Source organism: Carettochelys insculpta, chromosome 6 (assembly GCF_033958435.1).
Source record: "Carettochelys insculpta isolate YL-2023 chromosome 6, ASM3395843v1, whole genome shotgun sequence".
NCBI classification, from domain to species: domain Eukaryota; kingdom Metazoa; phylum Chordata; order Testudines; family Carettochelyidae; genus Carettochelys; species Carettochelys insculpta.
This window is the reverse complement of record NC_134142.1, coordinates 118,315,977-118,329,039: the sequence shown is the minus strand read 5'-3', so window position 1 is coordinate 118,329,039 and position 13,063 is coordinate 118,315,977. Positions and strand designations below refer to the sequence as shown.

General features: G+C 47.0%; 1 protein-coding gene across 1 annotated transcript in view; it reads left to right on the top strand.

The window, feature by feature from the left end:
- Positions 1–12,841, top strand: part of LOC142014837 (inner centromere protein-like) — a 28,724-nt gene extending 15,883 nt beyond the window's left edge. The window contains exons 10-17 of the mRNA XM_074998023.1: positions 1,620–1,729; positions 2,030–2,150; positions 4,508–4,606; positions 4,916–5,046; positions 5,235–5,322; positions 5,676–5,786; positions 11,111–11,270; positions 12,076–12,841. Of these exons, the coding sequence (XP_074854124.1) occupies positions 1,620–1,729; positions 2,030–2,150; positions 4,508–4,606; positions 4,916–5,046; positions 5,235–5,322; positions 5,676–5,786; positions 11,111–11,270; positions 12,076–12,290 (1,035 nt within the window). The 3' untranslated portion in view covers positions 12,291–12,841. The remainder of the gene's footprint in view (positions 1–1,619; positions 1,730–2,029; positions 2,151–4,507; positions 4,607–4,915; positions 5,047–5,234; positions 5,323–5,675; positions 5,787–11,110; positions 11,271–12,075) is intronic.
- The last annotated feature ends 222 nt before the right edge of the window (positions 12,842–13,063 follow it).

Sequence of the window (13,063 nt, the reverse complement as noted above, 5' to 3'; positions counted from 1 at the left end):
AGGGATCTCGTAGTACCTGCATAAAACTCAGCCATGGCAAATACAGACTGAGAATCTCTGATGAAGGGGATTGCTATTGGACATTTCAGCGTACAAAACAATTTCCAAGCAAAATAATGGAGGAGATGCTACTTACGTCACTCAAACTGGGCTGGCCAAAGCCCAGGAGAATGTATTGTAGGCAACAATCATATTTTAGCCACTGGGAATGAACTCAGTAATTTGGAAGGTCTTAACTTCTATGCTTTAAGCCCTCCACATGTGCTTTCTAGCATCTTGGGAAAAAAACACTACCCTCTCTGTTCCACTTGGCCTTGAAACTGGCTGTGCTGATCAACATCCAGCATTAGAGGCTCCTTGTGTAATGTTGAGTTGAAAGCTTCAAAACCAACCAGTTTTTAGGAGGCCTCTCCCTCAGTGCAGTAGTGGCATTGGTGTTGTCCGTAGGTCTGCATGAGTTAAGTGGCTTCTGTTGAACTCTTCAAACTGGAGCCTCCCAAATGCAGTCCACAAAGAGTGGGCAGCCAGGGCCCTGTTTTAGCAGTGCCACAATTGTGGACTCTAATTGAAGGAGTCAGAGAAGGGAAACTGTCCTAATGTGATAAATCCACATCCCATGGACATTTCTTCTAGGACTCCTTTTACCACAGTGAACAATGGAGGATTTGACATTTATAGGACAATACTTTCCACTGTAATTCTTCTTCCAGTGGGGAACAACTTTCAAGATATAAAAAGGATGTTGACCACATGGTGCTCAGCTTATCCACTTTGTGCCAGTACAGGGTCCTGTGTTGCTAGAAATATTCCTTCAGTTAGTAGCAAGGATGAGGTAGTGTTTTTTACCTAGTGTCGTAGAGTTGGCTGCTTCTGTTTAGCTATCCCTGGCACCCAGTTCTTTGGTATTGCAGGCCTTGTTTAACATCTATAATCTTTGTTATGTGGGCTGTTGATTTCAGTCTTCTACAAAATATAGAAGACCATTGCTCTGTTCTTGTTCTCCTGCTGCTCCTCAGAGGACCTGTGCAGGGGGCTTGGTATTGATTGCCTGTTGAAGTCTCTTGCCTACTAGGTTGATAAAAGATTAACTTCTGAGGAGGTCCTGGCTTGAGTCAGAAGATCCCATCCCGTTCTCTTTCCCAGCTGCAAATGACCTTGTGTTTAAAAAGGGTATCTAGGGGTCTCTTCAGAACTCTGAAAAGAAAGGAGGAATCTTGACGTTTGTAGCACTGAAACTGGCTAGTGCCATTAGTTGGTGTGTGGTGAATTGCAGCAGCACAGTCACTGATGGTGTCTTTGCCTGAACACGTCCTCTGCAGTAACTGTTTCATTCTGCTTGAATGTTGGGCCGGTGGGGTCTTATGCCCAGGAACTGCACCACTCGCTCTCCAAGTTCCTTTTCTGCTCCAGGAATTGGAGTGGTTGAATTTGCACTGGTACCAGGATAGCCCTGTCTCTTTCCTAACACATGTGCTCTATTCTGGAGGGAGTGTGTATGCGTCTCTGTTTGAAGGTGCAGTTCTCAGCTGTGTGTTCTTAAGGCTTCCTGTGCCCAAGTAACCAGGTGCAGGAACTAGCCCCTGCAGCCAGGTATAGTCTGAGCTTCCCGCCCGCTCCAGGAGAAGGAGCGGCAGCGGCTGGAGAGCCTGCGGAAGAAGCAGGAGGCTGAGCAACAAAGAAAACAGAAAGTGGAGGAGGAAAAGAGACGGCGCCTTGAGGAGATGAAATTGTGAGTGGCTGCCCCTTCAGCTGCTCCGGCTCTGCCTCAGCTCTGAATCACTTCATGGTCATGTCTGCACTTGCCCTGATTCCTGCCGTTGGTAGCTAGCTACAGGTCTGTTGGTGCAAACAGCTAGCGTAGCTAGTGTACAGCTGCTGTTCGTGTCAATGGAGCCTGCAAGTGTAGACTGTGCTAATGCGCTGGGGGACTGTACGAGCGCACTAACTGCTCCAGTGGTGGGACATCAGTAGCTGTAACTAGGGCAAATTCCCCCTGTAGCCAAAGCCAACTGTCCCCACTTGTCCCCAGGAAACGTGAGGAGCGTCTGAAGAAAGCGCTGCAGGCTCGGGAAAGGGTGGAGCAGATGGAGGAGGAGAAGAAAAAGCGGATTGAACAGAAATTCTCTCAAACTGAGGAGAAGAGCGAGAAGGTGAGAGACCCAACCTGGAAACAGAGCCCTTGGGGACAGCTGGATTTTCTCATGGCAATGAGCAGTGAACCCAGTAGGCCAGTGGTGGGCAACTGGCAGCCCATGGGCAGCATGTGGTCCAGTTGGGTTCCATCTGTGGCCCATGGACCCCCGGCTGCATCTCACTCTGAAGCACTGGAGCCCTCGATTTCCTACTCCTCCTCCCTCCCAGCACTTTCAGAGGAGCTGCAAGTGCAGCTGTCTGATACCCCAGCGTGCAAGAAGCATGTGGGGCAGGGACATATGGGCCATGGGACCACAGGTGGAACCCCAGTGGGGTGCAGGGTCACTATTTATAGTTGCCTGTCCCTGCAGTAGGCAGTAGTGGTGGGTTGCTTCCCTGTGTGATAAATAGATGGGCGGTTAATAAAATCCTCAGTGCTAATGACCATGACCCCAGGGGCCATGAGTGGGTAACGAGGCTACTCAGTATTAGAGCATCAGTTTGAACTTTTTCTCACTTTTCAGTGAGAAAAGTTACAATATACAAGATGGGTCTCAGTATCACGTGACCTAAACACATGACCTGTGGGAAGTATCAGAGAGGTAGCCGAGTTAGTCTGGATCTTTAAAGACAAGAAGTCCTGTGGCACCTTATAGACTAACATATTGGCTGTGTCTACACTAGCCAAAAATTTTGAAATGGCAATGCAAATGGCCATTTTGAAGTTTACTAATGAAGTGCTGAAATACATATTCAGTGCCTCATTAGCATGCAGGCGGCTGCAGCACTTTGAGGTAGCCGGGGTCCTTTCGAAAAGGAGGCCCGTCTGGATGAGCGGTGTCAATTTTGAAGTGCCGCGGCCGCCCGCATGCTAATGAGGCACTGAATATGTATTTCAGCACTTCATTAGTAAACTTTCGAAGTTTTTGGCTAGTGTAGACGTAGCCATTTTGGAGCATAATCTTTTGTGGGCAAAAACCCTCTTTATCAGATGCATTTGACGAAGCGGGTTTTTGCCCATGAAAGCTGATGCTCCAAAATGACTGTGGGGCACTCTCAGCCTCTCCTACAGGCTGGCCCACAGAAAAATCAAACCCATTTACGATCATTGACCTCATAGACGCGTCATCAAGTTTCTGAAATACCCATAATGGCCTTTACTTAGCATGCCTGCATCAGTAATGCAAGTTTATACTTTATTTGAAGTTAGAAATATTAAATGCGCATGCAGAATATAGACATTCAACTGATTACTCAGTTTTTTGCACAAAGCACTTCCAGTTATGCATACTCCATAAAGTGTCTGGTTAGCCCCACAATAATGGCAGTTTTTGTTCTGATCAAGGCTTTTAGTGGCCCCCCCAAACGACAAACATTGGGCCCAAGTTGAGTGGGAAAACAGCCAGGTGCTTAAATTGGGGTTGACTCAGTTCTCCTCCCCCTACGTTTGGGCTCAGCTCAGTGCCAGCTGTGTGCCCCATTCCTGCCTGCTGGCACCAATTCACTGTGCCTTGTGTGCACTGGGTAGTGACAGGCACTACAGTTCCTTGGTGTGCTCCTTGCACAGCCCGTATTGTGGCTGGAGAGGGGTTTCTTGCTGTGCTGACCCTGTGAGCTGGAGCAGGTGGTGTTGCTGAGACAGATTTCTTGGAAAGGTTACGCTCTGGTTGGAGAAAATCTTGGCTCTCTCGGGCTTGGGTGAGGTCAACTTGGTTCCACTCCTCGTCGGGCCTAGAATTTGGTCCAAACAGACCTGTACTTGGAACAGGAAGGTAACTGTTCACACTGCATTAAAGCTTTTGGGCCATTCCTGTAATCCATATTCAGTGCAAGGACCCCTGCCCCTGCATGTAGTTCCTTGTGCTGTGGAGCCCAGCCAGTTCTGAAGCAGCAGCCACTACTGCATATTTTGTTGTTCAAGCCAGCTAGCCACACTCAACCTGCCAAATAGCCACATGTGGCTAGCATGTTGGACAGCACAGCTCTAGTGGAAGAGCTGCTTTCTTTGATTCCAACCTGTTGAGAACAGAGCTGAAGGTAACACAGCAACATGGCATCCTGTATTTTGGATTTTGTGTAACTGTTTTTTGTGTGCTTTTTCCAGTTATTCCTGGTGGTGGTGGTGTTCTCCTCCTGTGAACTGATTGTGGCTGAACTCCTGGCACAGGGTGCTGTCTTTAAAACACATACACACCTCAATGGGCCTTGGGACTTTCACTCTGCTCCAGAGAAAGGCATCTTCCTGCACGGGATAAGATGAGCCCCACCACACCTGAAGAGCTCCTGTCTCTTCTTTCTGTGATAGATAAGCATGGCAAGATGGTCCCATGTGAGGCTGGGCAGAGTCCAGACCTGATGTGTGTGATTCTCTCAGGTGCGAGAAGAGAGGGTGGTAGAGGAAAAGATGAAGAAGAAAATAACGAAGAAGACTGGGGATACAGAGGTCCGAAAGACCCAGAAAGTGCTGCACGTGGTAAGAGCAAGATCGGGTCCCACCCTGCAGGAGAAGAGTTTGGTGCAACCAGCACAATGTGCTGATGTGGGAAAGAGGGCAGAACAATAACCTAAATGCTGTAACCTTCAGGGGGTGGTGATGTCCCTCTTTCTAAAGGGGCAAATGGGGGACAGAAGGAGGGGCTGCACAACTGAGGTTTAAGACAGCAGTGGTGGTGGTGACAGTTGGTCAGACTGTAGCATTAAGGCCAGGAAATGGCACTGGACCCCCCCTACCTCACCCACCTGCCACACTTAGCATAGAAGTGGACTTGCTGTGCCTTCTCAGGAGGAAGATGAACGCAAGCAGCAGGAGGTACTTCAGAAGAGGAAAGAGGATGAACAGCAGGACAAGGGGAGGAAGATGGCAGAGCTGAAGAAACTTGCAGAGCAGCGGCAGGTGGAACAGGCAAAGGAGAGGTGAGAGCTGGCCTGTTTCCACACCCGTTGAGAAGAGGGCAGAGCAACAAGCATGGCAAAGCAGATCTTGTCTGTACTACGAGAAGGGCTGTAGAAGTGGGTTCTCGGTAAAGATGTCCCATATCTGAGCATCATGGCCAGGAGCTGACCTGGGCCCTGTCTCACTTGGTTATGCTTTGATTTACCAGGAATAACAAACAGCAAGAGAAGGGGAAGCCTCTTCACCTGCAGATGGAGCTGGCGGTGGTCACAGAGGAGGAGGAAAACCAAAAGCAGGTAGGGAACTGAGGTTGTCATACAGCCGACTTCATTCTGTTTGTCTCTAGCCTTGAGCATGTGTTTAGTTTTACCAGCTGCATTCCCCTAGTGCGGGATAGCAGTCGGACCTACCTAATTTTCTCCAGTCAGCAAGAGACTGTGTTAGAATCTAACAAAGAATTGCTGCTCCTCCACTCTGGAGAGAGCATCTGTCCCTTTCATTTGGTGCAGCAACGAAGGGTCCATCCTGCAGAGGGAAGAGATGAGTGGGCCCATCCTGTGGAGGGAAGGGAAGAATGGACCTCTCATATAGTACATATTTGGTTCTGTAGGAGTGGAAGCAAGGTGATCTGTTTATTACTTGTTACTAGGAAGAACAGAGCCCAGAAGAGCAGGAGCAGCAGAAATCCCAGGAAAATAAAACCCAGCCACCAGAATGTGTTGCTATTGCTCCCAGCAAATGGCTGAATGCAACAATGCAGGTAAGGGAGCCAAGAGCCTGAGCAAAGATGGGGTTTTCCGTATCTTCTGGGATTTAATTTCCTGGGTCCATGGAGACCTATTCTTTGTGTGGGATGTGCTCCTTCAAAGAGGGCAGGGAGTCTCTCGTCCTGAGCAGCTATAAGGAACTTGGCTCAACATAGAATCGGTGGAGAGAATTGGTTTGAAATTTAAAACAAGTGTTAGGACATAGCCACATGACGGCGCTAGATACTGAAGGATTGTGGGAGTTGGCATTGTGTTGTATTCTCTCACTAGTGACACCTGGGAGCTGAGAAACCTCCCTTGTGTCACTGGTTACTTTGAACTCTCTCTAATACCAGTGGGGTTGAAGCTCCATCCCGTGTGTTTGTAGCTTTGATGTGTTCACTGAAGCAAACTGAAATCCTAGACTTTAATGGCACTTTTTTTTTTTTTTCCAGCCAGCCAACTCATGGCTCGTTCATAACTTCTGCTTCTCTGATTCCTGATACCATCTAAACCTTAATTTGTCTTCTAGTCAGTGACTGTATTTCATACCTCACTGGAAAAATTAAGGGATATTTATTGGGTTCACATAGAAAATGTCCTTGCAGCAGGGGTGGGCCTCGTTCTGACACACTGCCACTTCTCAGCTAAGCTGGGACAAAGCCAAATTTTTGCTCTCAGCAAACTCTCTGCATTGAAATTGGCCTAAGTGAAAGTCTCATGGATTCTTATGTTTATTTTTCAAAATGACTAGGCATTGCACTTGCCTGTAGGCAGGAGCTGAATGTTTTAATTCCATGTCGTCTTTTGGCTTGTGCTATGGCTAGGAATTCCAGCCAGGGGCCTGTCAGTACTAAGCACTGTGCACATAAGTAATGCATTCCCTGCTTCAGGTAGCTTACAGTCCAGGGGTCAGACAGGATTTGACAAGTGAACAGATGGAGAAGAGGAGGGGAATGAATTTACATAGTGAACAAAGACTATTGGGGCGGGGGGAGACAAGTCTCTTCTTAGCCCTTGTCTCTCCTGTGCCAGATGGAAACAATTTGTAGAAATAAGAGCAGAGAGGTACAGTAAGAATGGAATCCAAAGTGTGTAAGTTGGTGGATTGTCAAATGTTGACTCTTGTACCTTATGCATAGTATCAGACAAGTAATGCCAGACACTTACACATCTTTCCCACCCAAAGAAGTTAACGCATTGAATCAGTGACTCCTTTCCTTGGTTTGGAAAAGGTCTGTCTCCTGAAGCTGTGATCGTCATTGTAAGAAGCCCCTTAGAAACATAGAACACTAGAACTGGAAGGGACCTCAAGAGGTCATTGAGTCCCACCCTCTGCACTCATGGAAGGACCCAGCACTGTCTAGATCAGTGATGGGCAGCCATGAATTGTGAGCAGGCTGTGTGAGTGGCACTGCTTCATTTCAATGGGCTGCAGCACCCCATGGCCCACCGGGGTTCCACCTGCAGCCCCCCTCTCCCATGCACCTCTCGTGTACTGGAGATCCACACTTACCTGCTCCTCCCTCTCCCTCCCAGCACTTTCACAGGCCACAAATGGCTTAACTCATGTTCCGTTCCTGCTCCTCCCTCTCCCTCCAGGAGCTGGAACAGGTGATTAACAGCATTCCACGCCCCACCCCCCCAGCACACAAGGAGCGGGGATGGTGTGTGAGTTAGGCCATTTGTGCCCTCCGAATGTGCTATGAAGGAGGGGGAGGAGTAAGAAGTGTGGGGGTTCTGCTGTACAAGAGGAGTATGGGGGAGGGGGCAGCCAGGAGGTCCACAGGCTGCAGGTGAAGCCCCATTGGGGCACATGTGGTCCACCACTGGTCTAGAGCATCTGACAGGTGTTGATTTACCCTGTTCTTAAATATCTCCAATGGTGGAGATGCCACAACTTCCCTAGGCAATTTATTCCAGCGTTTAACCACCCTGTCCAGAAGCTTTTCCAAATGTCCAGCCTAAGCCTCCCTTACTGCAACATAAGCCCACTGCTGCTTGTCCTATCCTCACAGGTTAAGGAGAATATTTTTTCTCCCTCCTCTTTGTAACACCCTTTTAGGTATTTAAAAGCTGTTCTGTCTCTCCTGTCTTCTAGACTAAACACGCCCAATTCATACAACCTTCCATTCTCTTGTCTTGCTCCCCGTGCTCCTATTACTGCATCCCAGAATGATGTTTGCTTTTATTGCAAGTGTTATCTGTTGAATCATATTTAGCTATGATCTCTAGATCCCTTTCTGTAGTACTCCACCCTAAACAGTCACTTCCTATTTTGTATGTGTGAAATTAATTAATTGTTCTTAGGTGGAATCCTTTGCATTTGTCCATATTGAACTTAATCCTGTTTACCTTAGACTAGTTCTTCAATTTGTCCAGATCATTTTGAATTATAACTGTGTCCTCCAAAGCACTTGCACCCTCTCCTAGCTTGGTATCCTGCAAACTTAACTGTACTCTTTATGCCATTAGCTAAATCATTAATGAAGATATTGAAAAGAACCATTTCCAGAGTTGATCCCTTCAGAGCCCCATTCTCTGTCCTTCCATCATAATTGTGAACTGTTGATAACTACTTTTCTGAGAGCATTTATGCACCTGTTTTTATAGTACCCTCAGTGACGTTATTTCCCTAGCTTATTGATAAGCTCATGCAAGAGGTATACTACATCTACTGCTTCCCCCATATCCACAGTGCTTGTTATCCTGTCAAAAAAGCTACCAGGTTGGTATGATGTGATTTGTTCTTGACACATCCATGCTAACTGTTAACAAGATGATAAGTATCTTCCAGATGTTTGCAGGTGGTGCTAAATCTATAGTGTGTTGTGTAGACAAGGATCAATGAGTTTAAAGTCAGAGTAGCTGCTTTTGGTGCTCTTGGTTGTGTTTTCCAACCATACTATTCCTGTTGCATAAAAAATGGCTTTGCTGAACACCTAGGCCATGTCTACACGTGCCCCAAACTTTGAAATGGTCACGCAAATGGCCATTTCGAAGTTTACTAATGAAGCGCTGAAATGCACATTCAGCGCTTCATTAGCATGCGGGCGGCCGCAGCGCTTCGAAATTGACACACCTTGCCGCTGCGCGGCGTGTCCAGATGGGGCTCCTACTTCGAAAGGACGCCTCCCCATGGGAATAAGGGGACTTGGAAGTAGGCGGCGTCCTTTCGAAAAGGAGCCCCGTCTGGACGCGCCACGCGGCGGCAAGGCACATCAATTTCAAAGCGCCGCGGCCGCCCGCATGCTAATGAAGCGCTGAATGTGCATTTCAGTGCTTCATTAGTAAACTTCGAAATGGCCATTTGCGTGGCCATTTCAAAGTTTGGGGCACGTGTAGATGTAGCCCTAGAGGGTGAAAATGCAGGGCAACAATTGCTGCTGGTCTGAGAATGACATTGTCGATGTTGATCTTTTGATTGTATAAGCTTTGTTTTACATTTATATACACATTTGCAGATATACTCAGCATTGTTCAGACACTTGTGGGAGCTAAGGGCAGCGCAGTCAGTAGCTGGAGTCCGGGGGCAGGGCCCACAGTGGCCTGGGCTGCGCTGCTTGGCCCTGGCCAGCAGCTCCTTCCCTGGAGGCCACAGCTGTGCTGCCAGCACCTCCTGTGGGCTGGGAGGTGTGGGGGCATGGCAGTGACCGTGTTGCCCTGCCAGTGATGGGGAGGCTGGGGGGTTTGGAACTGGCCAGCAGCTGCTCCCTGGCAGGTCCACTGCCCAGCAGGACTCCCTCCACCCTTACCCTGGCTCTAATAACAGACCCCGCGGCGGGAGAGCAGAGTCTTTGGGGCAGTGAGGACACTTGCTGGTGGCCTGCAACATGCTGAATCTGCGCTCCAGCTGGGCATGCTTATTGGTGCAGCCGCTCCCCATGGTCACTTGTCTAGAACTGCCCCCATGGGCTCATTGTTTCTCATTTAACAGAAAGGAATCAGATAGCAATCAGATTCTAGGCACATCCCATTGTCCTGGCACCTCCAAGCCCTGATCTTGCTTTAAGTTAAGATAAGAGGAAGCTACAGACCAATCTTCTAGATCTTGGCGCTCACTGTTTAGGAGGCAGTCTAGAAAAACTCATGAATGGACGGACGGGGACGGACGGACACGGACACACACACACACTCTCTCTCTCTCTCTCTCTTCTAAAAATATACAAACATAAAAATAAATCTCAGTACCATATGACTTTAGATGAGTCTCTACGCTTCGTTTGCCTGGTTTTTTTTAATTTTTATTTGTATGTTCAGATAAACTGAGCAAACAGCATATGCAGCAATCCTGTAGCTGAAAGTGCTATGCTTCAGCACAGCCTGGTAGCTTACTAAGTGAGAGATCAATAGTAAAGTCTCAGTTTTCCCCTCCACCACCCATTTTCATGGGCCTGGGTTGAAAGCACAGCCAAAGCAGCCTGTTCAGCCCCAAGGGGTGTGGTGGGAAGAGTACTGCCTTTACTAGACAAGGCTCCCCACCCGTATTTGGAGAGACTTTCTGTACTGCAACGTTCAGTGTAAGGCTAGAACTAAGTTCATATGACTTTTCTGAATGGGTCCAGAGCCTGTCCTCTGCAGTTACAGGGAAACGGCAGTGTCTGCAGGTGATTGCCCTATAGCAATGGCATTTGCAGTTACTATAGGACAGTGCCTTACAGTATTGCTTTAGGAGCATGTGAATGCCAGTCTCAATTAAGTTGTTGGAGCGTGGGGAGGACGGGGGTGATCTTTGACAAAAAATCTAAGGAAGTTAGACTCAGTTGACACACCCAGCCCACGTTATTTGATCAGTCTGTTCCTGCTGAATCATCATCATCATATGGCTATTTTTTGCCTTCCCACAAACATACAGTTATGATCTCTGGATCTGGAGTTTTGGAGTTGAAATGAAGTGTGGGTGCGAACATGACATTGACTGCCAGAGTCGCACTATTGCCCCCTTTCTGTCTTCCACTGCTCATGGTTGCCTGGGAGGGAGCAGAGCATCTATTTCATTCTTCTGCTCACGGAGACGTACGACAGAACAATGTGAGATTCAAACCTAGTGTATGCAGGGGCAGCAACGCTGTTTAGTTGTTGATGCTGATATTAGCTGTCCTACCATCTCCCATTGGCATTAGCGATTCTTGGAATGCACCATGTAAATGTCCTGTTCCTAGAAGATGGGATATTTCCATGATAAATATCTAATAGACTAACTAAACTCAAAGTGGGTACTTTCTGGCAACTGAAGATATCTCTTCAGTACTCCTGACTGGAAGTATCACTGCAAGGTAACTGGATTGTTTTTTGTTTTTTTTTAAAAGGATTTATACCTAAATTTTCTGTGTTTCAGAAAACGCCCATCTCTGATTCCTGTCAAAGGCCCCCTTCGGGCTCAGAAGAACCCAGATTCCCAAAGGCGAATCCAAATAACTACGGGCTGGATCTGAACAGTGATGACTCTACAGATGATGAAAGCCAGCCCCGCAAGCCCATCCCTGTCTGGGCCACTGGTATGTGCAGATTTTATTATGCCCTCTAAAACTCTGAAAATTTAGTAATGGAGAGATAGCCATGCTAGTCTATATACGATCAAAACAAAAAAGCAGTATTTAAATATTGAGTCTGTTCTGGTATGGCTATGATCCAAAGAAGTGGATCTGTCCCACAAAAGCCCATCATCTAATAATTTATTTTGTTAGTGTTTTTAAAGTACTTCTGGACTGCTATTTTGTTCTGAAAATTTAGATGGCCTCAGATTTCTCAGAGGCTTAAAAGTAGATGAAACCACGATCTAGGCCAGAAATGCATGAGCCTTCAGCCTACTGCAGTGCCCCGTGATACTAGCTTTGAGTTGTAGTCCTGAGTGGGAGCTGCATTCCTGCAGGTAATGTGCAGGTGTTAATTCAGTCCCTTTTGCTCATCGCTAGAGCTGAAGTGATTTTGCTCTGTCTGAAAACAGAAGTAGGGAGTTCACCAACATCCAGCCAATCCTTGCTTTCAGTGATGACTTCTCCAGCATATTTAGGATAACAGGAATGAGAAATATCCCTTTAGAAACCACTTATTCTCTGCCTGAGGGGGAATGTAGGGTTTTGTATGATGCGAGGCTAAACCCTACCTTTTGCCTGTGCCAAATTTTTTTCCGGAGCTGGCTCTGTGGGGCCTTTCTGCAAGACCAAAGTGCCTTGAGGGTTGCTGCTAGATCTTAGCCCCATGCATTGACTTGTTGTAATCCATATAGAGGAGGATGAGGCTTAAGAAGAGCATTGAGATGTTTCTTAGACTGCTCGTGTGACATGGTGGTTATTTTCTCAGGGGCTCAGCTTAATCAAGCTGTTACATACCAATACTACAACCCTCCAAATATTGACTCGCTCTTCGGGCTCATTGCAAGCCCTAAACTGGAGGACATTTTCTACAAAAACAAGCCGCGATATTTCAAACGCACCAGCTCTGCTGTCTGGCACTCGCCACCCCTGCCTGGTACCAAGTCTATGCTGGGGCTGCCCTACAACCTGAAAAAATACTGAGGAAGGAGATTGTTCCTCTTCTGTCTACCTGCCATTTCAGCTTTGTCCTGGCTTTTGTGTAAAGAAGAAAAATCTTTTCCATGGGCTTTTTTTTATTTGCATAAAATAAAGTCTAACATTTAAAAAAAATCACATTAAAATAATTGAGGCCACATTCCTTATTGTCTGGGGTGGGTTTTAAGTTGAAACTTGTAGCTTCCCTCTGAGGAAGAACAAAATTAAATACAGCATTGCCCTCTTAGTCTCACCTTTTTTGTTCTGTCCCCCGTTCATTACACATGCTGTTGTGTAGCACTGCTTGAATTCACTTACTTTGAGAACTGCTGTCTGATGATACAGCTGTAGATGGCAGTGTAATGTTCTTAATAGAGATCTGACAGCATTACATAACATAAGTGGCTGGCTGTCTTCATCCTCTTAGTACTTATAATGTACAGCTTTTATAGCTCCCACTAACGTTGATGCATGGTCTTAGACCAGAAGTGACTCTTATTTGGACTGTTTGATATGCTTGTATGGATTTTATTACCAGTGTCTTGTTTTTATTTCAAAAAAATAAATGATAGCAAATCCCAGATGTTGCTTTTGTGCCCAAGTCAAAAGCAGTTCTGTCTGTATACATCAACTGGGGGCCTTTTCTCTCCATTTCCTCCCTGCTTTCCAATCCATAATGGCTGCAATTACTCACCTGCCTGCTCAAGTCAGGTACGAAAGTGAGCTGTCCCAGGTGAGGGGCAGCTGTTAGAGTTGGTCTCATGGGATAGTTCTGTCTG